This window comes from Myxocyprinus asiaticus, chromosome 37, assembly GCF_019703515.2.
Source record: "Myxocyprinus asiaticus isolate MX2 ecotype Aquarium Trade chromosome 37, UBuf_Myxa_2, whole genome shotgun sequence".
NCBI classification, from domain to species: Eukaryota; Metazoa; Chordata; class Actinopteri; order Cypriniformes; family Catostomidae; genus Myxocyprinus; species Myxocyprinus asiaticus.
In genome coordinates, this window is record NC_059380.1 from 35,935,718 (window position 1) to 35,961,064 (window position 25,347).

The 25,347-nt window shown below is 37.0% G+C and overlaps 1 protein-coding gene across 3 annotated transcripts in view; it reads left to right on the forward strand.

The window, feature by feature from the left end:
• LOC127427885 (cyclin-dependent kinase 18-like) overlaps positions 1-25,347 on the forward strand; it is a 113,474-nt gene that overhangs the window by 70,088 nt on the left and 18,039 nt on the right. Inside the window, exons 3-14 of one of the 3 annotated variants that reach the window (XR_007894991.1) lie at positions 1,072-1,199; positions 6,204-6,329; positions 6,550-6,606; positions 9,889-10,003; positions 11,060-11,154; positions 11,440-11,502; positions 12,899-13,022; positions 13,231-13,351; positions 15,346-15,443; positions 22,210-22,315; positions 22,561-22,603; positions 24,142-24,347. Coding sequence is in view for 2 of the 3 variants with exons in the window: in XM_051675787.1 (XP_051531747.1) it covers positions 1,072-1,199; positions 6,204-6,329; positions 6,550-6,606; positions 9,889-10,003; positions 11,060-11,154; positions 11,440-11,502; positions 12,899-13,022; positions 13,231-13,351; positions 15,346-15,443; positions 22,210-22,315; positions 22,561-22,603 (1,076 nt within the window). In the remaining variant the exon portion in view is untranslated. The remainder of the gene's footprint in view (positions 1-1,071; positions 1,200-6,203; positions 6,330-6,549; positions 6,607-9,888; positions 10,004-11,059; positions 11,155-11,439; positions 11,503-12,898; positions 13,023-13,230; positions 13,352-15,345; positions 15,444-22,209; positions 22,316-22,560; positions 22,604-24,141; positions 24,348-25,347) is intronic. The other 2 variants (XM_051675787.1, XM_051675789.1) reach the window with 2 other exon arrangements.

The following is a 25,347-nucleotide window of genomic DNA, read 5'->3' on the forward strand; positions in this document are numbered from 1 at the left end:
TATAGAACTGTATATATATTTTCAATATACACTCACCAGCCACTTTATTAGGTATACCTGTACATCTATATATTCATGCGATTATCTAATCAGCCAATCGTGTGGCAGCAGTGTAATGTATATAATCAAGCAGATACGGGTCAGGAGCTTCAGTTAATGTTCACATCAACCATCAGAATGGGGGAAAAAAATTTGATCTCAGTGATTTAGACCATGGCATGATTTTTGGTGCCAGACGGGCTGGTTTGAGTATTTCTGTAACTGCTGACCTCCTGGGATTTTCATGCACAACAGTCTCTAGAGTGTAAAGAGAATGGTGCGAAAAAAAAAAAAAATCCAGCGAGTGGCAGTTCTGTGGGTGAAAACGGCTTGTTAATGACACAGGTCAGAGGAGAATGGCCAGACTGGTCCAAGCTGACAGGAAGGTAACAGTAACCCAAATAACCACACATTACAACAGTGCTTTTTTGTGTTATTTTTCCAAAGTTGGAGTGCCTAGAACAACAGAAGTCTTAAAAATATCTTAGATTTGAGTTCAGAACAAACTTTTCTTTTTGTATCTTGATTTTTAAGGCCTTATATGGTTAAATCCCAGAGATATGGGGCTCTCAATGTGGCTCCATCTGTAAATTGTTCCATTTAATTTATTAAGAATAAGCTACAAATGTGGCTCTTCAGTTAGTGCAATACCGATATCTAGTTTTGGGGTTTCTGAAATTAACATCTGGAATGCACCATTAAAGGTAGAAACACCAAAGGTTTTCTTATTATTCTTTTTATGCCTTAAAGTGTCTGGGGTCAGAGACTGTAAATCATAGAGATCCCAAACATGGTGGGATGATCAAGCTCCTTCACTCAATATGGACCAATATTGTCAGATCCACAAATCATGTCAAATTTATTTAATTTAAATATGGAAATGTTGCTATTTTCAAAACTGATGGCACATACAGTTGTGAGACATCTCAAGAATCAGTGCTATGTTAACTTGATCCTAGAACTGAGAACTACTGTGTTAACAGAACCAGGTGTAAATCAAGTAACTGGAAGGGTTGTGCTTTTCCCCTACAGATGTGGTGCCAAATAGTCTTGGTCTACACAGCCTACAACCCAGTCCAGTGGCACCAGACAGTCAGGCCCAGTCTCCTACCCAACTGCAATACTGTAACAAAGTCCAACATCGCCGGTTCTCCATGGAGGTGAGTAAGATTTAATCATCAAGGCAATGTCCCACCAAGAGCTCTTACCATAACAAAATGAAATCTAGTCAATTTAAGGAAGTAATTTTGCTACTCATGATTACATGATCCAGGGTGTTGTGTCCTTGCGTTTAATTCTGAAACCTGAGGTTATTAAAATCTTTCCTTGATTCATTTAGCAGACACTTTTATCCAAGGCAAATATAAAATTGATTCTAAAACTCTCAATTGCTCAATGTACATCACCAGAACATACTCCTCCTTACACAATTATATATAGGCCTATTCGTGTTTGTTTCTTCATTTCTTCCAACCATCACAGAGAGCTCTTTCTAGAACATTTGAAATGATTCTTACAGAACAACACAAGCCCTACCAAAGCTTTGCTTAGAATTTTTATCTGAGACCTTGATAAAGTCCTCGCCAGAGGCGTTAATGCCCTGTTATCAAATGTTTTGCTTTGTATAAACCAAATTTCTTTATGCTTGAAGGTGATAGCAGGTAAATTAAAACCAAAGACTAAAGCGATGCTAAGTTTGAGTGTGACTGTTATAAACAGACATACTGTATGTAAAACGCTCCCTACATAAATGTACCATTGTAAGCATTCAGTAGTTACATTTACATTTACTGTATTCTTTAGGCAGATGCTTGGATTTACACGTGCTTTCAAAGTGTAGGCTACGTTTATCCATTCGTGCATTCTCTGTGAATCAAACACATGAACAAGAGCGCTATACTCTACCAGTTGAGCTACATCAAAATACCATAGGTATCACTACTGTAAAATCATATTAAATTAATATGAGACCTATTACAAACAGTCTAAGGCCACGTCCACATTAATACCTTTTCGTTTGAAAACGCATTCATTTTGCAATGTTCACACCTCTCATCCACACTGGAACAGTGTTTTCCTCGAATGAAAATCAAGAAAATGCTCTCCATTACCACATGCTTTCAAAAACTGTGATATTAAGAAACTAACATCATAGATTCATGTTTAGGTGGAATAGAACAGCATGCGGGTGTCCTGAGATGCATTATTTCAACTTGAAGTTTTTTTTTTTTACTTGACACGGCATCTTAAAAATGCTTTACTCATGAGCAAGAAAAAGCTAAATGCGGCGCAACAGTTAAAGAACTCCGTCTACTCTAGCGCAAGCTTACATAGAAAAACACACACAAAAAACTGCGTTGACAGAAACAAAAACATGTTGTGTGAACAACCCCTATGAAGTTTTCAGAATCTATTATTTCTTTTCTCTTCATCTGTTGATGACAGTGGTATAGTTATAACTGTAGTAACTAGTATTTTGGATGAAAGTACAGTATTGTTACTATGGTTCATTTTTGTAGGGTATATAATCACTTTCTACGCCAAAAAAAAAAAAGGAAAGAAAGAAAGAAAGAAAGAAATTTATATTGGCACCTTATGATTTGTTATTGTGTCATAAATATGTCATTCCTCACAAATGGTGCATTTAACCTGGTCTCTTAGATTCAAAATGTAAATCGCTTTCAGCTCCACTCAGTAGACATTTCAGCTCAGAACAGCGTGACTAATACATGTAACAAGCCACCTAATATCACTTTTAGGAAATGTTGTCACAGTCACGTCATTTTTATGAGATTAGGCTGGGTGCATTTTACCTCCTAGAAAATCATGTTTAAAATAAACCATACCAACTGGATTTCCATATGAAAACAACCGATTAATCAGAACCCTCCACAAAGTCGTTGCCTTGATCATCTTTCTCTTTTTGCCGTTCGTACATCATAATCATCCATGCGATTCTATACAGGGTGTGCAAGAGAAAAGCCCCCCGTCCCTTTTGCCTCAGTTGAAGTTGCCACTGAAAGATAAAGTCCATCGTTAAATGGAGTGGAAATATTACCTGTAAGTTAGTCCAGCACCACAAAAGAGAGACTCCACATTCGCAATGTTCTCTGCCTTGCCTGTCAGCTTTCATATTCAGTGGGCATGAATCTTGAGGGGGAAAATTGGAATGAATGCCCTCTCCCATTTTTAAATTCTTTCTGCTCTCACAAACCTTTTATCTGCACCGTGGACCCTTATTTTATTCCCACTGGCTTGATGGGAGAGTGGCCAGGACTTTTTATTTGCTCATTTTATTCAGAATTGCTAGCCAGTTTCATTGCACAACCGTACAAACTCAGCCACAAGGCAAAACGAGAGAACTCGCAGGGAACGCTCTTATTTTTCAGGGCACATAAGATTCCTCTAATTTCTGTGCTATTTTTGGGTCTCGCCAACTATGTTCAAATAAATCGAGTTATCTCTGTATGGTATTGTGCAGCCATATGGCAACAGTGTATTTTCTTTCACTTTCTCACCTTCAGAAAAAGCTAAAACAATTTATTGTTGAAAATGAAAGGACAGTCTTTTAAGATGCACTCAATAACTTTTTTGTTTGTGTCATCTTTGACTTACAGTGACACCTAGTGGTGTGGATGCATTTTCATTGGAAATCAATAGTTTTCATTGTAGAAAGTCACTATTCACTGTCAGCCAGGATTCATGTAATCCAAGAGTGAAAGTGTCCAATAACATCTTTAAAACAACTTATATAAGGTTATTATATGACTGGAGACTTCATCTTATGTGAGTGCTCTTGGTTTTGTACATATGTTTCAAAACTACAATTCATTTCTATAGAAGTAAAACCTTAAATAAGGAAATAATTACTGAGTGCACCTTTAAAGGAATAGTTTGCCCAAAAATGAAAATTCATCATTTACTCACCCTTATACCATCCCAGATGTGTATGACTTTCTTTCTTCTGCTGAACTCAAATTAAGATTTTTAGAAGAATTTCTCAGCTCTTTTGGTCCGTACAATGCAAGTGAATGGGTGCCAACATTTTGAAGCTTAAAAAAAAAATCACATAAGCATAAAAGTAATCCATAAGACTCCAGTGGTTAAATCTATATCTTCAGAAGCAATATAATAGGTGTGGATGAGATACAGATCACTTTTACATTCTTCTTGTGTTTTTGGTGATTCACATTCTTCATGCATACCACCCCCTGCTGGGCAAGGAGAAGAATTTCAGGCAAAAATGGACTTAAATATTGATCTGTTTCTCACCCACACCTATCATACCACTTCTGAAAATATGGATTAAAACACTGGAGTTGTATGGATTACTTTTATGCTGCCTTTATGTGCTTTTTGGAGGTTCAAATTTTGGCACCCATTCACTTGCATTGTATGGACCTACAGAGCTGAAAAAGTCTTCTAAAAATCATAATTTGTGTTCTGCTGAAGAAAGAAAGTCATACACATCTGGGATGGAGGGTGAGTAAATGATGAGAGAATTTTTATTTATGGGTGAACTATCCCTTTACAGTGACCAATAATTTGCTGTTTTTAAGCCACATGACAGACTATTTTGTCTTCAAGACTGTTTTTCGGGAGTTAACCCTTATAAGAGAGACACCTGCTTAAGTGCCTCACAAATTGCTCTATTAAACACTACAATTTTGGAATGTTTCTTCTACATCAAGATTTTTTTTTTTTTTATGTTGTTGTTAACTGATTAACTTTATCTTTCATAGCTTTACAGAACATTTAGAAAATATGGCAATGTTGTTCCTCAATGGAAAAAAAGTGCTTTGTTTACAACAATGGAATTCCACTAATGCATTTTTCCATTGGGAATGTATATAGTGGCATCTATTATATTATTGCATTTTATTTTTCATTTATTTGGAAATGTTCACCATTATATAGTTACATTTATGCTTAAATAACTCAATCATGATTTGTATTTCTTCTTTTCAGACAGAAATTAAAACAATAATGTTTTATGGAGAAGAAAATTACATGGCTTATCAACAATATTGAACGCATGATGAATTTACTCTATTTTAGTTTGTAGCAGTTCCAATATTATAAATTTGTCAATAATTAAAATCTATTAATCAAAGAGAAACTAGCTTTTAGACAATTTCCCACTATGGCACAGAGTTGCCATATGGCAACATTTCCTCAGAAAATGTTCAAATATTTTTCTTTTTTTACGTTTTTATTTTTGTTTTTATTTTTCTTATTAAAGCAAAGCCAATTTTATGCCAGAAAATCAAATAGGAAAACATATTCCATTATTAAAACAATGTACCATACAGGGTTCTGAACTAACTCTTGCAGAATATATGAAAGCCAATTAAAAGGATATTTCACCAAAAATGAAAATTCTGTCATCATGTACTCACCTTCATGTTGTTCTCAACCTGTATGCTGTTATTTTTTGTCCAAGGAGCATAAAAGGTGCGCTGTATTCCCAGTCTTCTAAAGAAATACAACTGCTTTGTGTGAGAACAGACTGACATTTAAGAGCCAATTTTGAATCTGGTCACAGACGCGTATATTAGGCTTGATGCGAGCTTCGGCAGACGTGAACATTTTCAGTAAATATTTATCTAAATTTCAGTCTGTTCTGCCCACAAAGCTGTGTCTTCAGAAGACTCGGAATGTAGCACACAAGTTTTCTGGACCATATCTTTGATGGTCATTTTTGGAACTTGACAGGCAAGAATGAACGGTTGTTTTATGTCTAAGCTGCGTAACTATTCTTCAAAAACCTCTACATTAGCATACAAGTTTGGAACAACATGGGGGTGAGTAAATAATGACAGAATTTCTATTTTCGGTTGAACTATCTCTTTAAAAGATTGTTGGATAAATTACAGTTCATCGTAGGACACACTATATAGTGCTATACTGCTTTAACTTGTTGAAGCAAGAATCCTTTATTGCGTGCAAATATCCACACCTGAGAAAAGTGACAGCTTTTCCCATTGTCATGCCAAGTTTGTCATTATAAGAATAGTGAGCTCTGCCTACAGGCATATAGTTGTGTTCCGCAGTCGAGAAAGCTGTCATATTCACCTTCACATTCTGTGTTTTTATGTGTGTGCTAGATGTACGTTAATAGCTGACAGCTCTTTGATGTTTTGTGCTTCTGTGTGTGTGTGTAGGATGTATCTAAGAGGATGTCTCTGCCCATGGATATTCGTCTCCCTCCAGAGTTTCTGAATAAGTTACAGATGGAGAGTCCTCCACCTTGCAAACCTCTCAGCCGAATGTCCAGAAGAGCTTCACTGGTTAGTGATCGGGTGTTAAAGGGATAGTTCACTCAAAAATGAAAACTCACCATTCACTGACCACTAATAATTTTTTCCAAACTCATATAGCTTTCTTTCTTATGTGGAACAAAAAGGAGATGTTAGACAAAATCAGCGATGAATATGCACACATAAAAATAAATATATATAATGTGTTAATAAATTAAACAGTATCACACAGTATGATTTTCCCTTCTAGTCAGACATTGGCTTTGGGAAACTGGAGACTTATGTGAAGTTGGGCAAACTAGGAGAGGTAAGATGTTTTCTCTTCTCTGAATCCAGATAAAGCTAAATAAATTGACTACAGGCCTGGGCGAAAATTAAAAACACAAAACAGCAGCCTTCGAAATCAAGAATCAAATCTATTCATTACAATACGTGATTCCCTGCAGACTCAAACTATTAATGTACATGAGTCTTGTTCAATGCAGACAGTGATTTAATGTCTTTTCTTTGGTATGAAGAGACATCAATCTTTAATATGCTCAAAGCTGTACTACAACAAACCCGTCAATGTTCCATAAAGTGCAGCAAAGCAATAATAATGAAATCATGTACTACATGCAAGCATGAGGAATACCATATTTAATGTGTATGTGAGCAAAACCTTAAGTATTAGAAAAAAAAAATAATGGACGCCCACCATAGTGAATTCGCTCTAATAAGATACCGCACAACAGTAAAATGATTTTTAAAATGATGATTTATGAATCAGCAGTTATAAAAAGTTTTATAACAATTAAAGGTGTTTGCTTTTGACATATAGGCCTTGCTGTTTGTGATCCAATGAAAGACAAGTGCTCAACAGTAAGGACTTTTTATGCTGGTCCAGTCGGACCAGTAGTTGAGATCTTTACTCGCACTGCTAATATTTCCAATGGCTCCACAACAGAAAATAACTTTTTTTCTTTTTTTTTTAAGCAATGAGTTTTTATAAGTGCAAGAAAGGTATATTTCATCAGACATTATGTTGTCTTTACAAACAATATTTTTGAACCAATTTACTAGGTTTTTAATTTGCAATAACTGGACATTATACAGCTAAAATCTAAAATCATGACATATTTTTGCTAGAAATGATGGCATAAAATGTTAATGTTTTATTGTTTTCATTCCATTCGTACTAATGCCTCCAAGAATATCACAGTCATTCCGCAATTTTGACAAAAGCTCTCCTATGTTAGCCAACTAAATAATTATACCTTGGTAACGTGTTTAAATCAGCAGAATTTGCAACAACAACGTTCAAAACATCACAGAATATGAAATGATTAAGTTTGCAGGGTATAAAAATGAAAGAATGTAAACAATAAATGGAAAATGTATTGACAATAGACCCCAATAGATTGTCCCAGTCATGGAAAACATGGAAGTATCAGGGAATTAATAAAATTTTTCAAAAATCACAGACAAGTCCCAGAATATTTTTAATTGAAAAATATGTACAGTTGAAGTCAGAAGTTTACATACACCTTAGCCAAATACATTTAAACTCATTTTCACAATTCCTGACATTTAATCATAGAAAACATTCCCTGTCTTAGGTCAGTTAGGATCTCTACTTTATTTTAAGAATGTGAAATGTCATAATAATAATAGAGAGCATGATATATTTCAGCTTTTATTTCTTTCATCACATTCGCAGTGGGTCAGAAGTTTACATACACTTTGTTAGTATTTGGTAGTATTGCCTTTAAACTGTTTAACTTGGGTCAAACTTTTTGGGTAGCCTTCCACCAGCTTCTCACAATAATTTGCTGGAATTTTGGCCCATTCCTCAAGACAGAACTGGTGTAAATGAGTCAGGTTTGTAGGCCTCCTGGCTTGCACACGCTTTTTCAGTTCTGCCCTCAAATTGATTGAGATCAGATTGAGGTCAGGGCTTTTTGATAGCCACTCCAATACCTTGACTTTGTTGTCCTTAAGCCATTTTGCCACAACTTTGGAGGTATGCTTGTGGTCATTGTCCATTTGGAAGACCCATTTGTGACCAAACTTTAACTTCCTGGCTGATGTCTTGAGATGTTGCTTCAATGTATCCACATAATTTTCCTTCCTCATGATGCCATCTATTTTGTGAAGTGCACCAGTCCCTCCTGCAGCAAAGCATCCCCACAACATGATGCTGCCACCCCCATGCTTCATGGTTGGGATGGTGTTCTTCGGCTTGCAAGTCTCACCCTTTTTCCTCCAAACATAACGATGGTCATTATGGCCAAACAGTTCAATTTTTGTTTCATCTGACCAGAGGACATTTCTCCAAAAAGTAAGATCTTTGTCCCCATATGCACTTGCAAACTGTAGTCTGTCTTTTTTTATGGCAGTTTTGGAGCAGTGGCTTCTTCCTTGCTGAGCAGCCTTTCAGGTTATGTCGATATAGGACTCGTTTTACTGTGGATATAGATACTTGTCTACCTGTTTCCTCCAGCATCTTCATAAGGTCCTTTGCTGTTGTTCTGGGACTGATTTGCACTTTTTGCACCAAACTACATTCATCTCCAGGAGACAGAATGCGTCTCCTTCCTGAGTGGTATGATGGCTGCATGGTCCCATGGTGTTTATACTTGCATACTGTTGTTTGTACAGATGAACGTGGTACCTTCAGACGTTTGGAAATTACTCCCAAGGATGAACCAGACTTGGAGGTCCACAATTTTTTTCTGAGGTCTTGGCTGATTTCTTTTGATTTTCCTATGATGTCAAGCAAAGAGGCACTGAGTTTGAAGGTAGGCCTTAAAAAACATCCACAGGTACACCTCCAATTTACTCCAATTAGCCTATCAGAAGCAAATTGGCTAAAGGCTTGACATCATTTTCTGGAATTTTCCAAGCTGCTTAAAGGCACAGTTAACTTAGTGTATGTAAACCTCTGACCAACTGGAATTGTAATATAGTCAATTAAAAGTGAAACAATCTGTCTGTAAACAATTGTTGGAAAATTACTCGTGTCATGCACAAAGCAGATGTCCTAAACGACTTGCCAAAACTATAGTTTGCTAATATGAAATCTGTGAAGTGGTTAAAAAATTAGTTTTAATGATTTCAGCCTAAGTGTTTGTAAACTTCTGACTTCAAGTGTATATATATTGTCAGCTCTAAGATATTTCACTGGGTAAAAATCACTCTTTCTGAGTGCCATCTCAATAAAATAATTTTTAAAAATCCTAGAAAAGTCTTGGAAATTCATTGGTCCAACGGTTTGGGAACCCTGGCCATGGTACTACTTTGTTTTTTTGACAAATATGGTAATATCTAATTTCAGGCCACTGTAACTTGGACTACCATGAAATACTATCTGATACTATCTCTGTACCATGGTACCACCACAGTACTTTCTTATAAGGGTCTGTATGGAACCGTTTTGATTTTATAGCTTTTCCTAACTGACATTATGGTTATAGACAAAGAAAAACTAGACCAAAAGACTTTTGTCCACAGACTGACTAAAATTTCAAAGTGATCTGTTATTCCACACCGCAATCCTTACCATTTCCCAAAAAAGTGACATTCTTTTCTCCCTTTGTCTGTCATACAGGGCACATATGCAACGGTATTCAAGGGTCGCAGCAAACTCACAGAAAACCTGGTGGCCCTGAAAGAAATTCGTCTCGAGCATGAGGAGGGGGCCCCGTGCACTGCCATACGGGAAGGTAGCATCCTCTCTCTCTCTCAGACACAACTAACACCTGAATTACTTATGATTTCGAGGTCCCAGTTGTTCAAAACCCAGATTGTCACGAAGAGTAGTACATTCTAAACTAGCGAGCCACAGGCATCATCTTCACCCAGCCTGAATCACTCCATCTAAATGAGATGGCGTACGTGAGCAGGATTGCTAATGCAAGACACTCGGCATGAAGCAACGCTGCCCCCTGGTGGCTTTTGAACAGATTTTATTGAGTTCACACTACAGTGAACATGCATATAGGCTCTTGAGATGGATGGATGGAGACAGACAGATAGACAGATAGAGACAGGCAGACAGATAGATAGAGACAGACAGACAGACAGATATAGCTTGATTAGAAATTACAACTAATAAAATTATATTCTGCTCACAAGTGATATTTACCTTAAATTTACTTTGCTTTCTTTAAACATCACTTGTCTCATCTTTCATCATAAGCATGCTTTTCATTGACACTTTTGACAACTTGGTTAACAAGTAGACTAAATTTTAGGGGCAAAATTGTTTGGTGTGGGACAGATGTAATTTTTGAAAAAAAAAGAAAGAAAGAAAGAAAAAAATAATAAGAAAACATAATTTTCACTTTTTTGTTGTTGTTGTTGTTGTTGTTGTTTATTTCACTCTTTGTTTAGATTACCATAGTTTTAAACATGTAATTATTTGTATTTTTATTATGGATTTTCATATTTTAATATTTTATAAGTCTTGGTCTGGGACAAGGCTAAAACAGGACAATCTATTCTTAAAGGCATTTGAAAAATAAAATCAGTTTGTATGAATAAAAATCAATCCCTGGGACATCAAAGTGCCCGACGTTGAAGAACCACCCTGATTTTCTTTTAATCTAATCCAATTTTAATTTTCCTTCCTTAAATTACAATTACAATTTTGTATTCCGTTTGCTACCTCAATTCAAACATAATTCAAATTCAGGAACTGGGCATTCTTTATTAAATTCTGAATGGCGCACAACTCTGCTGGGGGGAGAGTTTATTGTTGAATTCTTGTTTTTCAACAGTGTCCCTGCTTAAGAACCTGAAACATGCCAACATCGTAACACTACATGACATCATCCATACAGACCGATGCCTTACCCTGGTCTTTGAGTATCTGGTAAGCCACCTTGCACTGCTATTTGACAGCGTCTTTTCTTTTGAAATTCTTTGAAAAGAAGCAGGCTTTAGGTGAGCTCCTACGCTAGTCTGTTGTCTGCTATAGTCAGAATGCAACTGTCCATGCCATGATGCACTGTAATATTATATGGGGTGGTATTTAAAATATTTGCCTCTCTTTGAAACTTAACATCCAAACACTTCAAGTATGCAGCGACCTTAAAAAGTGACTGGACCAGTTTGGTTTTAAATGGTGTTGTGACTATATAACTTCATGTCTTTGTAGGACAGTGACTTGAAGCAGTACCTCGACAACTGTGGAAACCTAATGAGCATGCACAATGTGAAGGTAATAGCTCTTCAATACTGTCACTGAAAAACATCACCAGCTTACTAATTAAATGAATATTCCACCAAATAAGAATTCTGTCATCATTTACACACCCTTACTAATTAAGTTCGCTTAAGTTCACTTCATATAGAATGAACTTAACTATTTAAATTAAGGTAACTAGATGCAAGTAGATTTAACTGAGATTTGCTATTGAAATATTGTTGTTTCAACTTAATAATTTTAATTGAATGGACTCAAATGTATGTCATATAATAACACAGCTTGAAAAATGAAGAATATAACTGATTCTAGGTCAATCATTAAATAAACTTATTTCTCCACAGAAATGCATATATGCCTGTACTTCAATTGCACATGCACAAGCAGAACTTAAGTTAACTGTGTTAACAGGGTCCAACTTGACCAAAGGGGATACAGATCACCTTAATGTTGACATCACACAAAACAACTATTTGCAACAAAACAACACAACTGATTCTATAAAAGAGCTAAAACATCAATGAATTCTTAATTACGACTATTTAAATGCCCCCATATGTTCCCTTTGACATAGTAAACATAATTCAATAATTCAAGCACAAGGCATTGTGGGTATTACCCATAGCCTCAATTTTGTACTCAATAGTTTGAGTTATTAACACTTAAAAACTTAAGTCTATGGGTTTTTTAGAAAAATAAGTTCAAGGAACATAGATATTTGAGTTATGAGCCCAAAACTTGACATTTCAATTAATGTTTAATTAAAACAGCTTGATGTTTCCAGTGATGATAACATTAGGTTTACAGTTTGGAAAAACAAACATAAAAGGCAACATTAAGTATCAAAAATGTAGCCATCTAGATGTCATGCGCTCTATTCCAACTCTTCTGAACCCAAACAATAGCTTTGTGTGAGGAACATACTTAAATTTAAGTCATTATTCACTCAAAATATTCCCCTCTGCCATATCTCACAAAGTCTCACTCGAGTTTGCGCAAATTTTGTTATGAGACATTCGAGAACTAATTGCGTTTGGTTTCACTGACAGCAAACCTGAAGCGACACATCTTAGTTCATCAAGTTTGAAAATGTGCATGGGCGAATTAAATGAGCTTTGACAAAGGGCAAGAATTTCAGTGAATAACAACTTAAATTCAGTTTTCTAACATAAAGCTATCATATGGCTTCAGAAGACTTAGAAAACTGTGCACAAATCATATGAACTACTTTTATGGTGCTTTTTTATCCTTTTTTAAGCTGTTAGGAGATTATCCAAAATATCTTATTTAGTGTTTGATGAATAAATTCATACAGGATTGTAACAACATGAGGGTGAGTAGATGTTGACAGAATTTTCATTTGTGGCTGTACTATCCCTTTAAATTAGTCACCATCTCTCCCTCTTTGTAGATATTTATGTTCCAGCTTCTTCGTGGTTTATCATATTGTCATATGAGGAAGATTCTCCACCGGGACTTGAAGCCTCAGAATTTGCTCATTAATGACAAGGGAGAACTCAAGCTGGCAGACTTTGGTGCGTCTCCCTCAAAAGATCTAAATATTCACATATGAATTTGCTTTGGTGTGTTCTACAAAGAATATTTGGCTTATTTTTTCAAGAACATTACGCAGTAGTGGTCTCCCATGCCACTATATTTTAATTCGTTTCTTGGCTCAGATTCTGGGTTACCCAGAAACATTTGTTCATTGAGTTAAGCATGTGTCTTACCTTGCTTGTTAAGGTTTAGCCAGAGCAAAATCAGTCCCAACAAAAACCTATTCAAATGAGGTTGTGACCTTGTGGTATCGACCTCCTGATGTTCTACTGGGTTCTACAGAGTACTCCACACCAATTGACATGTGGTAAGATATTCTGCAACACCTGCTGCTACAAAAAAAAAATACCAACATGACCACATTGGAAAGGGATATGGTGCTATCGAATGTTCCAGTAAACTGAAATCAAATTTTTGCATCAATTCAAATTTGCTCACCTTTTCCTGTGGCGCTACTAATAGCCTGTTGCACAAGCAATCTCACAAGGTTCTGGTCCCGTGGGAACCAGGAAGTAATCGTGTTCGCATTGAGGTTGCATAAATCGGAGGTTGCAGTTTTGCTCTAAAACGTAATTTTACTCCACTAACAGTTAGGTTAAGGGTTGAGGTTTGGGTTAGGGGGAAAAGTTAAAGGGATAGTTCACCCAAAAATTAAAATTATCTCATCATTTACTCACCCTTATGATATCCCAGGTGTGTATGACTTTATTAGAAAAATATCTTAGTAGGTCCTTAAAATGCAAGTGGATGGTGATCCGACTTTTGAAGCTCCAAAAAGAACAGACAGTCAGCATATGACTCCAGATGACTCCAGCGGTTAAATTAACCGGTCTTCTAAAGTGATACAATCGCTTTTGGTGCGAAAACAGATCAATATTTAAGTACTTTTTAACTATAAACCATAGCTTCCGGTAAGATTCAAGAAAGGGTGGAGTTCACATGGTCTCTGGTATTCGCGTTGCCATGTTACGGACGTAATCTCACATTCTCCTCTCGGTTGAGACATCCAGGATAAGCACACAAATGCACCATTGTGAGTAAAAAAACAGATTCAAATACGATCTAAACCAAAACCAACTAAGCTTCTGTACAGCATTCCTCCTACTCATTTGTAAACAGCACTGCTTTTCCGGGTGTGTCGCATATGCGTCAGTTCTCGCGTCTCACGTGCCAACGTGATTACGTCACATGCGCATACTGCTGCTGACCAGAAGTGATGATTTAGAGTTAAAAAGTACTTAAATGTTGATCTTTGTCGCACCAAAGGCAATCGTATTGTTTTAGAAGATATTAATTTAACCACTGGAGTCGTTTGGATGACATTTATGCTGACTACCTGTGATTTTTGGAGCTTCAAAATTTGGATCTGAAATTTGAAATTTTGTATTTTAAGGACCTACTGAACTAAAATAATTTACTGTTTTTCTTCAAATGTGTTCTAGTGAAGAAAGAAAGTCATATACGGGATATCATGAGGGTGAGTAAATGAAGAGAGAATTTACATTTTTGGGTGAACTGACCCTTTAATACATAATTTACAACAACAAATACAACTTGTTTTTGGCGCCACTCTGTGGACCAACGTTCAAGAACACTTCCAGCATCAGCCACAGGGGGCAGTGCTTCGAATTTTAGTAAGCACAGACTGATTTCAGCTGAAGAACATTTTACCCACTGTTGCTGAATTAATAGTGAGATCAGTCTGAAAATTCTGAACACAATATTATTATGAAAAAAAGCCAATTTATACACTTTTATGGAATAATACATCAATGTACCTTCTGATCATTGACAGTTGGCCATCTTTCAGAAGAAACATTCAGTTTAAAAATTGAATTCTGTCCTTACTGACACAACCTTTTAACACCATACACACCCTGACACAGTCCTCAGGCAACCTCAGATAGCTGAAACGGACTCGGACATAAATGCTTTTTTAAAGTTAAGCCGTCCACCTCAATAAAAATATCATCCTGTTAAATCCACAGGATTAGTCCATTGGGCTAATCAATCCATGTCTGACAGCCGCCACATTTGTCTTTCCCATATCTTGACCTTGCAGACTTTCCGAGAGCACCCTTGAGTTGAGCAAATGTCAGAATGTGATAGGAAAATACTTTTAAAGAGAGATTATCCAAAACATCTATGACAGTTCCAGTCTGATGTTTTCAAATGATGTCTGTTTTGTTCGTTTAGAAGTTTGACATATAAAATAACAGTATTCAATTAAAATATATTTTATGACCATAACAGAGAGTAGCAGCCCTGCAGTAAAATGATGGATGATTGTTTTATGACTAGGGGTGTTGGCTGTATCTTTTATGAAATGGCGACGGGACGTCCCATGTTTCCTGGGTCAACGGTGAAAGAGGAATTACACCTGGTATTTCGGCTTATGGGTATGAATATCATTTTGTGTATTAAATTATATGTACAAATGACAGTGTTTTGTCATATGCAAACATTTAAAAAAAAAAAATCGTTAACACAAACAGTAATTTTTATAACTTTATGTCTGTGATTTTCACAGTATGTCTTTATTAAGAAAATGCAGGTTTAAAGGGATAGTTAATCCAAAAATTTTAATTCTGTCGTCATTTACTCACCCTAATGTCCTTTCAAACATCAAAAATGAAGTTGAGCAGAATGTCCCAGGTGCTCTTTTCCATAGTCAAATGGATGATTCTCACGAAACGTGAAGAAAATCTGCTAGTCATATTTAGTTCTAAATCAATCAATCAAATATACTGTATGTATATATGTTGTGCAGCGTGCCGTGAATGTCAGTTGGTGAATCCACTGGCTACCCCAAAAGCGCCATTGCGCCCTCTGCCATTGATCGAGGTCCCCTTCGAGAGAATTGGCATGGACATCATCGGGCCATTAGAGTGGACTGCACATGGCCATCGCTTTGTATTAGTTCTGGTGGACTATGCAACGCGATATCCGGAAGCAGTGCCCCTGTGCAACATCTCAGCAGGTAGTGTTGCGGAGGCACACTTCAGAATGATCTCTCGAGAGGGGATTCCAAAGGAAATCCTCACTGATGAAGGCACAACATTCATGTCACGTACACTACGCGATCTGTACGAATTATTAGGCATTAAATCGATTCACACCAGCGTTTATCAACTGCAAACTGACGGGTTGGTCGAACGATTTAATAAGACCTTAAAAAACATGATTCATAAGTTCGTACACGAAGACACTAAGAACTGGAATAAGTGGCTCGAACTCCTGCTGTTTGCAGTACAAGAGGTCCCGAAAGCCTCCACAGGGTTTTCCCCATTTGAGGAATGGCATGCTCAATGTCATACAGGAAGCTTGGGAGAAAGGACCTTAGAATAGCAAAAAAACAAATTCAATATGTTCTTGACCTTATAGCAAAACGGCTCTGGTAGCCAACTCAAAATAGCTCTCTACAATACAGTCTCTGTTGTGGGTCTTTCCTCCACCACTGCTCTGGGCCACTCTCTCTCTCCCCTCTGCCACTCTGACGGGCCTTTTCAGGTCTCCCTTCGCCATCACTATAATGAGAGACAGGTGTTAGAGTAATTACAGCCCAGGTGACGAGCCTTACCGCTTTCCCTCTCTCACAGACAGACACACGACCACGCCCCCCACCCCCCCAATGCCACAGTATGCTTGGGGTCATTGTCCATTTGGAAGACCCATTTGTGATTGAGCTTTAACTTCCTGGCTGATGTCTTGAGATGTTGCTTCAAACTATCCACATAATTTTCCTTCCTCATGATGCCATCTATTTTGTGAAGTGCACCAGTCCCTCCTGCAGCAAAGCACACCCACAACATGATGCTGCCACCCCATGCTTCACGGTTGGGATGGTGTTCTTTGGCTTGCAAGCCTCACCCTTTTTCCTCTAAACATAATGATGGTCATTATGGCCAAACAGTTCAATTTTTGTTTCATCAAACCAGAGGACATTTCTCCAAAAAGTATGATTTTTGTCCCCATGTGCACTTTCAAACTGTAATATGTCTTTTTATGGCGGTTTTGGAGCAGTGGCTTCTTCCTTGCTGAGCAGCCTTTCAGGTTATTTCGACATAGGACATTTTACTGTGGATATAGATACTCGTCTACCTGTTTCCTCCAGCATCTTCACATGGTCCTTTGCTGTTGTTCTGGGATTGATTTGCACTTTTTTGCACCAAACTATGTTCATCTCTAGGAGACAGAATATGTCTCCTTCCTGAGTGGTATAATGGCTGCATGGTCCCATGGTGTTTATACTTGCGTACTGTTGTTTGCACAGATGAAAGTGGAACCTTCAGGCTTTTTTAAATTGCTCCCAAGGATGAACCAGAATTGTGGAGGTCCACAATTTTTCTTGGTTGATTTCTATTGATTTTCCCATGATGTCAAGCAAAGAAGCACTGAGTTTGAAGGTAGGCCTTAAAATACATCCACAGGTACACCTCGAATTGACTCCAATTAGCCTATCAGAAGCTAATTGGCTAAAGGCTTGTCATCATTTTCTAGAATTCTAGAAGTTGCTTAAAGGCACAGTTAACTTGTGTATGCAAAATTCTGACCCACTGGAATTGCGATATAGTCAATTAAAAGTGAAACAATCTGTCTGTAAACAATTGTTTGAAAAATGCACAAAGTAGATGTCCTAAACGACTTGCCAAAACTATAGTTTGCTATATATCTGTGGAGTGGTTAAATTAGTTTTAATGACTTGAACCTAAGTATATGTAAACTTCAACTGTACATATATGGATTATAGTGTTTGAGTTATATAGGTCATATCGGATACTTTTGTCACATATCTGTCAGAACAGATTCAGAAGGACCCATGGATGCAGAGAGAAAAAGTTTATTTATTAAATGAAAAAACAAAAGAATCCACAAAGCAAAAAATATAGTCTAGAGGGTGGAAAAAATAAAGTCCAAAACAAGCTGGCAAACATCGGTGAAAAAAAACAAACAGTTAAAGTTCAAAGCACGCTGGAAAAATCAGCTGAGAGAAAACAAGGATAATCCACTCTAAGGATATGGCAACGAAAATCAGTTCATAAAAAATGTCAAAGACAACCAAAAAGGCAAAAATCCCAGGAGGCAGGAACAATGGCGAGTGGTAACAGGTAGTCAGTCCACAAGCAGGGTACAGAGTCAATCAGGTAATCCACAGGAATAGTCCACTCACTGGTATCTGCAGCGGGAATGAAAACTGGGCAGAAAACAGATCAGGCCATAACAGAGACCAACAGGTTGGCAGGAAGATAGTACAACTGACTACCATGAAAAACAAACCAGCACTGAAGATGAGATGAGCAGAGGAAAATATAGGGCAACGCCATCGAGGACGCCTCATGTCTAAAAGGCATCTGACCAAGTAAGCCGGAGCCCCCTCAATCAGACGAGGAGGTGGGGGAACAGAGGCATCGGGGTGAAGGGGGTAGCGAACACGTGTTTGATCTTAGATACATGGAAGATGGGGTGAATAGTTCGAATAGAGCCGAACCGCCACTGGACTAAGCACTTTGGAGATGAGAAACGGTCCATTTAGAGCAGTGATGGTCAACCGATGTTTTGATCTGATCGCCAGTCCTTAATAAGGCTATACTGGCGACCCTCCAGGTGTGACAGTAATGCTGGAGAAAAGAGTGCGCATACGAAACTAAAGCATCGGGTTCTTGGGTAGACTAAACAACACTGGAAGGGTGACACCCATAGACGATACTGGCAAATAGTTGTGAGCGTTTTCGACCTAGGCGAGCTTGGAACTCCAAGTCGATGGCTCTCGAGAGGCCATGCAGTGCAGGACGCGCTCTAGATCCTGGTTGGCTTGCTCAGCCTGCCCGGTCTGGGGATGGAACCCAGAGGACAGTCTAACAGTCGCACCCAGTTGTCGGCAGAACTCTGCCCAAAACTTAGAGACAAACTGGGGTCCCCTGTCAGAGGCCACGTCTGTCAGGAGGCCATGGATGCAAAACATGTGGTCTATGACAGTAACTGCTGTCTCCCTCACTGACGCTAAACTGGGGAGGGGAATAAAATGGACCACCTTTGAGAACTGTATTGCCATTGGATGGGGGTAAGCCAGTAACAAAATCCAAGGCAATATGGGACCAGGGTCTCGAAGGGACTGGCAGCGTTTAAAGGAGCCCCACAGGGGGCCAACTGGAAAACCTGTTACTAGCACAAACGGGACAAGCTGAGACAAACTCACAGACATCCTGTGCCATCGCGGGCCACCAGAACTGCTGCTTTATAAATACCTGATTGCGAATCACCCCCGGATGACAGGCGAGATTGGAGGAGTGGCCCACCTGAAGGATGTGAGTTCGGACTGCCCCAGGACAAATAACAGGTTCGCTGGACACTCTGCGGGAGTATTAACGTCGCATAAAGCAGAGCGGACTTTCGCTTCGACTTCCCAAGCCACCACTGCAACCACCACAGAGGGTGGAAGAATGGTGTCCTGTGAAGCCGAGGTGCTCTCGGTTTCAAGAGCATGAAAGAGTGTCAGGTTTACCATTCTTTGAACTGGGACGATACGATAATATGAAGTCAAATCTGCCAAAGAAGAATGCCCAGGGAGCCAGTCTGGAATTAAGTCTCTTCACGGTGCTTATGTATTCAAGGTTCCTGTGGTCGGTCCAAACAACTAATGGAACCCCCGAGCCCTCCAACCAGTGTCACCACTCGCCCAAAGCCAGCCTGACTGCCAGTAATGTTGATAGAACTTGGCAAATCCCAGAAACCGCTGGACTGCCTTGCAAGAGTCTGGGGTTGGCCAACTCTCAACAGCCTTGACCTTATCAGGGTCCATTCGGATACCAACAGGCGAGAGGATGAACCCCAGGAATGAAATCAACTGTGCCTGGAACTCGCACTTTTCCACCTTGACGAACAGTCGATTCTCCAGCAGCCTCTGAAGCACTTGCCTGGTGTGCTGGACATGGTGATTAATGTCATGTGAGAAAATCAGAATGTTGTCTAGGTATACAAACACAAATTGGTTTCGAAGAGCCCAGTGGGTGCATTAAAAGCCATCTTCCATTCATCAATCTGGTAATCCACAGGAATATTCCACTCACCAGTATCTGCGGCGGGATTGAAAACTGGGCAGAGAACAAACAGACCAGGGCATAACAGAGAGACCAACAGGTTGGCAGGAAGATAGCACAACTGACTACCATGAAAAACATATGAGGAAAATATAGGGCAACACCAACGAGGAACAGCTGACATGAATTAACTTGTGAGCGGCATGAAGCAGCGTCGTCGTAGCAACGCTGATCACCCATTCACGAGTTAAAGGGCAGCACAAGAGTAATAGGCGAACACGCAGACACAGAAAAAAATGACATACCCACCAGAACCATGACAAAATCTTAAATCTTAAATATATTATATTATTATTTGGGCTATCAATCAATAAAATAAATACAATTTTAAATCGAATGAATTACATAATATGCCAATTAATTAATTTAATCACAATTAATTGCAAAATATTTGCAGAGAAAGGACTTCAAATAACAATAATTGAATATATAATGATTAAATAATTAATAGTTATATTTAAAGAGTTATTAACAGAATATATATTATAAATTGAATAATTCAGATAATTAAAATGCATTACATTATTGTGACAGATGAGTAAAGCATTGACAAGACAATACAAAATGTGGTTTAGAAGGCAATATATTGATAGCCTATCACTGGCCTACAGTTCACAGTAATGCATTTTGCAATTGAATTTGTCAATCTGTCCGAGATTCCTGTGACACAGTCAAGCACCACTATGATGTATAAATGCTTTTGCCTTAATGCCATTTTTTCATGTTGCGGTAATGAGAACTGGAGGATAAAATGTATATACAAGATAAATGTACATTAAGATTCACATATTTCAAATTCATAACAAAAGTTCATCAAATTGATTTTTGGTATGGTGAAATTATTTTCAGAACACTTAAGCACATTTACCCCCCAATTCTCATTACCGTAACATGTCTGGACATTTTACTTCTACTACTCCCATTTTTTTCAGTGACGATTCTCATTCCTGTAACACAGTCATATTTTAAGTTTTTACTGTATTACAATAAAAAGATGCTGTATTACAGTAAGTTTCTAAATTAAAATCAGTGAAAACATGATAAGCAATAACAAGGGAGTACCACTATGATGTATAAATGCTTTTGCCTTAATGCCATTTTTTCATGTTGCAGTAATGAGAACTGGAAGCTAAAATTTGCATACATCATGAATGCAAAAAAATTGAATGGCCCTAAATATAGGCTTAATTTTCCATAGGCAAAACATACATAAAAAATGTTTTTTTTAACATATGTTTTAAAAAATTACATATTTTCAGAGATACATATTTGAATTTCATAACAAAAATCCATTAAATTGAATTGTGTAATTTTTTATATAATTAAATTAATACAGCTTTTTTATTTAAAATTATTTTTAAGTTGTTGTTTTTCTTTCTGTTAAATAAAATTAACAAAATTAAAATCCGTAAAATATATATATATATATATATATATATATATATATATATATATATATATATATATATATATATATTTACTTTAATTTCTTATTTGTTCCTTTTGATTTTGGAGTAATATAGGACCAGGACATTTTCTTAAATCATTCAATGGTGATCAAGCTCCAACAATGACAAAAAAGCTCCATTAAAGTAGCCTGTATGACTCATATGCCATATTACAAATCTTCTGAAGCCATATAATAACTTTGTGCAAGGAAAAGACTGAAATTTAAAGTCTTTATTTACTGAAAATTTGGCCTTCTGCCGTAACTCTCAAATCTCATTTGCACTTCCACATACTTAAACAGGTGTGTCATAATCAGTTATGAAATATGAGACAACCAATGGCATCTGGAGGTTCTGGCAGATTTTATGAGGCTTTTTTTTTTCTTTTTTTTTTTTTTTTTTTTTTAGCTTGACAGTGTCTGTTCTCACTTTTATTGTGTAGACAAGATTAGTATAAAGAAAAATCTCACATATTTGTGTTTCTCTGAAGAAAAAAAAAATATTATAAAGGTTTGGAATGTCATGAGGGTGAGTAAATGATGATATAATGTTCATTTTGGGGTGAACAAATCCTTTAAAAATCTCACTTTAGGACATATATTTTGTTTCTTTGTAACCAGGCACCCCAACTGAAGAGACTTGGCCGGGAATCACAGCTACTGAGGAATTCAAATCATACCTGTTTCCTCAGTACCGAGCACAAATGCTCATTAATCATGTGCCCAGGTACCAGAACAACACAAAACACTGACCAACAAGCAACAGGACTAGCCTTTGTCTCCTGTGTTTAAACCTTGCAAACAAAAACACACCTGTATCTATAAATACACAAAGTTCTGGACTTGACTTTGTATGCTATACATTGTTGATGGGGAATATTGTAATATACTAGCAAGCTTTAGAAGCAAAAAAATAAATAAATAATGGTATTGGATGGCTAATCATTAGTATGTATATTTTTTTGTTTTTAGGCTAGACACAGAGGGGATAGACCTTCTTACAGCTCTGTTACTGGTGAGTGTAAACATTTGAAACATCATGTAGTAGAACATTCTGACTCAGGGCAAAAACATATTCTATGCACGGACACAACGCAGACGTGGTCTGGGCAGCACATTGCAAGTGTACGTTCTGGTTGCCGAGCAACTTTGCATGAATAGGATTCAGCTGTGTGCATCCTATATTTTACAGTGGCTTCAAATGTGGCTCATCCAGTCAGATTTAGAGTTAGAACTACCTGTTTTATAATATTAGTTTTATTGTTGAGAAGCTTGTTTTTACCTCAAGATTTACATTGTGAATCTTTTTTGATCTGATGCCAAATTTATCATTCGTTTATTTTGAATAATATTTTGGTATATGTCCATCAAGTTACAAATAAAATGAGAAAATAATCAAATCATTCATTGGATTATCCAAAATATAGGCATTGCCACGTGATTATTTAATATCTAAACATATTTTTGTTAAATTTCCATAAAAATATTGTACGTGATATAGCGGTCGTCGACAAATAAGTCTGTCCGAGATGATACAAATGAACAAACGTATAAAAATATAGAACACAAATATAAAACAATTTAACAGTTTAAAATACATGTATCAAGTTCATAAATTTTTTTATATTTGTGTTCATGTTGGTTTCATATAGTACATTTTTTTTTTTTTTAAATAGCATTTTCTACAAAAAAGAAAATATATTTGACTTAAAAATTAAAAAAGGTTTTAAAATACCTCACTTGCACCTTAAATACACACGTGTTCACAACTTAATCATTCTTTTTTTTTTTTTTTTATTATTATTAAAATAAATATTGTGAATTTTGGAGTCACAAATATCCTTACATTTTCTTAGGGTTATTCCATCTGCATTTATTTTCTGTCACATGACAACAGAATGGCTACCTGCATGTTGGTTACACCACCTGACTTTGATTTGGTGGACAACATTTTTTCAAATTGTAATAATATATATTAAACAAATGTTTCACTGATTTAAAAAAAAATAAAAAATATTCATGAAATATTATTCCAAACTACTTATGCCAACATGTCTTTTTTGAAGAATTTCAGCTTTTAATAAAAATGTCATTATGATTTATTTTCTATCTCCAGACGGTTACACCACTCAGACATTTTTGAATGTCCCAGAAAAAAATATCAAAATGACAACTCAATACTGAAAATATATTCATCATATGATAGAGATGTATTCAAGTAATAGTTTTGTGTCAATTGCATTTTTATGTATTTTTAATGAACAACAGCTCACCGCTCACCCCTACATTACACAATGCATGCCATACCATGCAACCATGAATGCAATTCCATTCACAACTGCATGAACACACACTTGTGTCAAATTTAAAACAAGCACACACACTGGCCCCAAAGGCTAGTGAGGTGCAGTTTAACACCCTAGATTTACAACTATCTTGGATCCCAGAAATCCCCAGGTGAAAAAAGCCCTTGTTGAGAGTTCCACTGCCGAGTCAGAATGAACTCAGAAGCTAATTATGGTGTTGACTGCCTCTCTGCCTGCTCTCCTCCAGGTCCAATTAGTTTGATACAAGCAGTGGTGTCAGACGCAGAGCATTATAGCGTTATCAAAACACAGGTAAACAAACGCAGGCTGACACCGCAGTGCTTCACTCAAGTAGAGAGAAGAGTAAAGACCTTTCAGAGGAATCTTGCTCAAGATGATGTTGGGGGAACTATTGGACAAAAAAAGGGTACAGCAGGCTAAAGACACTTTCAGGTAATGACTGATCACTGCTTTGTAACTGTAAGGGAAGTATATGTTGCTTCCCTTACAGCAAAAAATATGCATGTTTCTGATCAAGCTACAAGCTACTTTAGGGAACAAAATTGTTTAAAAAAAAAAATGTCTCACGGATATAGCTAAATTTGAAGAAAAATAAATATACTTTGTGGACATTCTCTAAGAAGAAATTATTGTAAATCATGTCTTTATTCACTTGTTTATTCAATACAAGTTGTATTTTAGGGTTCTCCAGTATAGCTAGGCAAAGATGCATGTGGGTATATTTTATTTTATTTTGTTTTGTTTTTGCAATACTTGTGTGGGCCATAGAAATAAAACCTACTTATGCACTCTTTATGATTTACTAATTGTGATTTACACATTTCAATTTCAAAACAACATTTCATTAAATTCAAATGTGTAATGTTTAACACAACTTAAATTAAAACATAAAATATTTGTTTTTATTTTATTTATTTTATTAAAGATTACTCAATTCAATTTGATGGAATTTTGACATGACATGCTTAAATGTTAAAATAATTTATGAAAAGTGGATGGTCCATATACGGTATAAAGAAATTAAATTAACAAAACTTCAAATATTTAGGTTTTTAAAATGTTATATTATTAAATATTACTCAATTCAATTTGATGAAATTTTGTTAAGAAACTGAAATGCATAAATCTTAAAATAATTTTTGGAGTGTGGCCGAGTCGGACGGTCCGGACCAGCCATCACGATGGATTGGAAAGCGCAAGCCACGCGTCCAAGTTCCGCACAAGGGGGACCAAAGGGACAACGTTGTCGGACGTACCGGCAGGTGGGGCCTCGCGGTGGGGCAGAGCTCGAGGTGCCACACCATGTCGTGGCCGTGCTGAGTCTAGGGACATCGAAGCACTTACCTGGCTCCTTGTGACCACTCCCAGAACAGCCTGGGACGGGGGAGGAAGAGGCCTGTCCTCATGACCCGTGGAGACTGTCACATTGGGG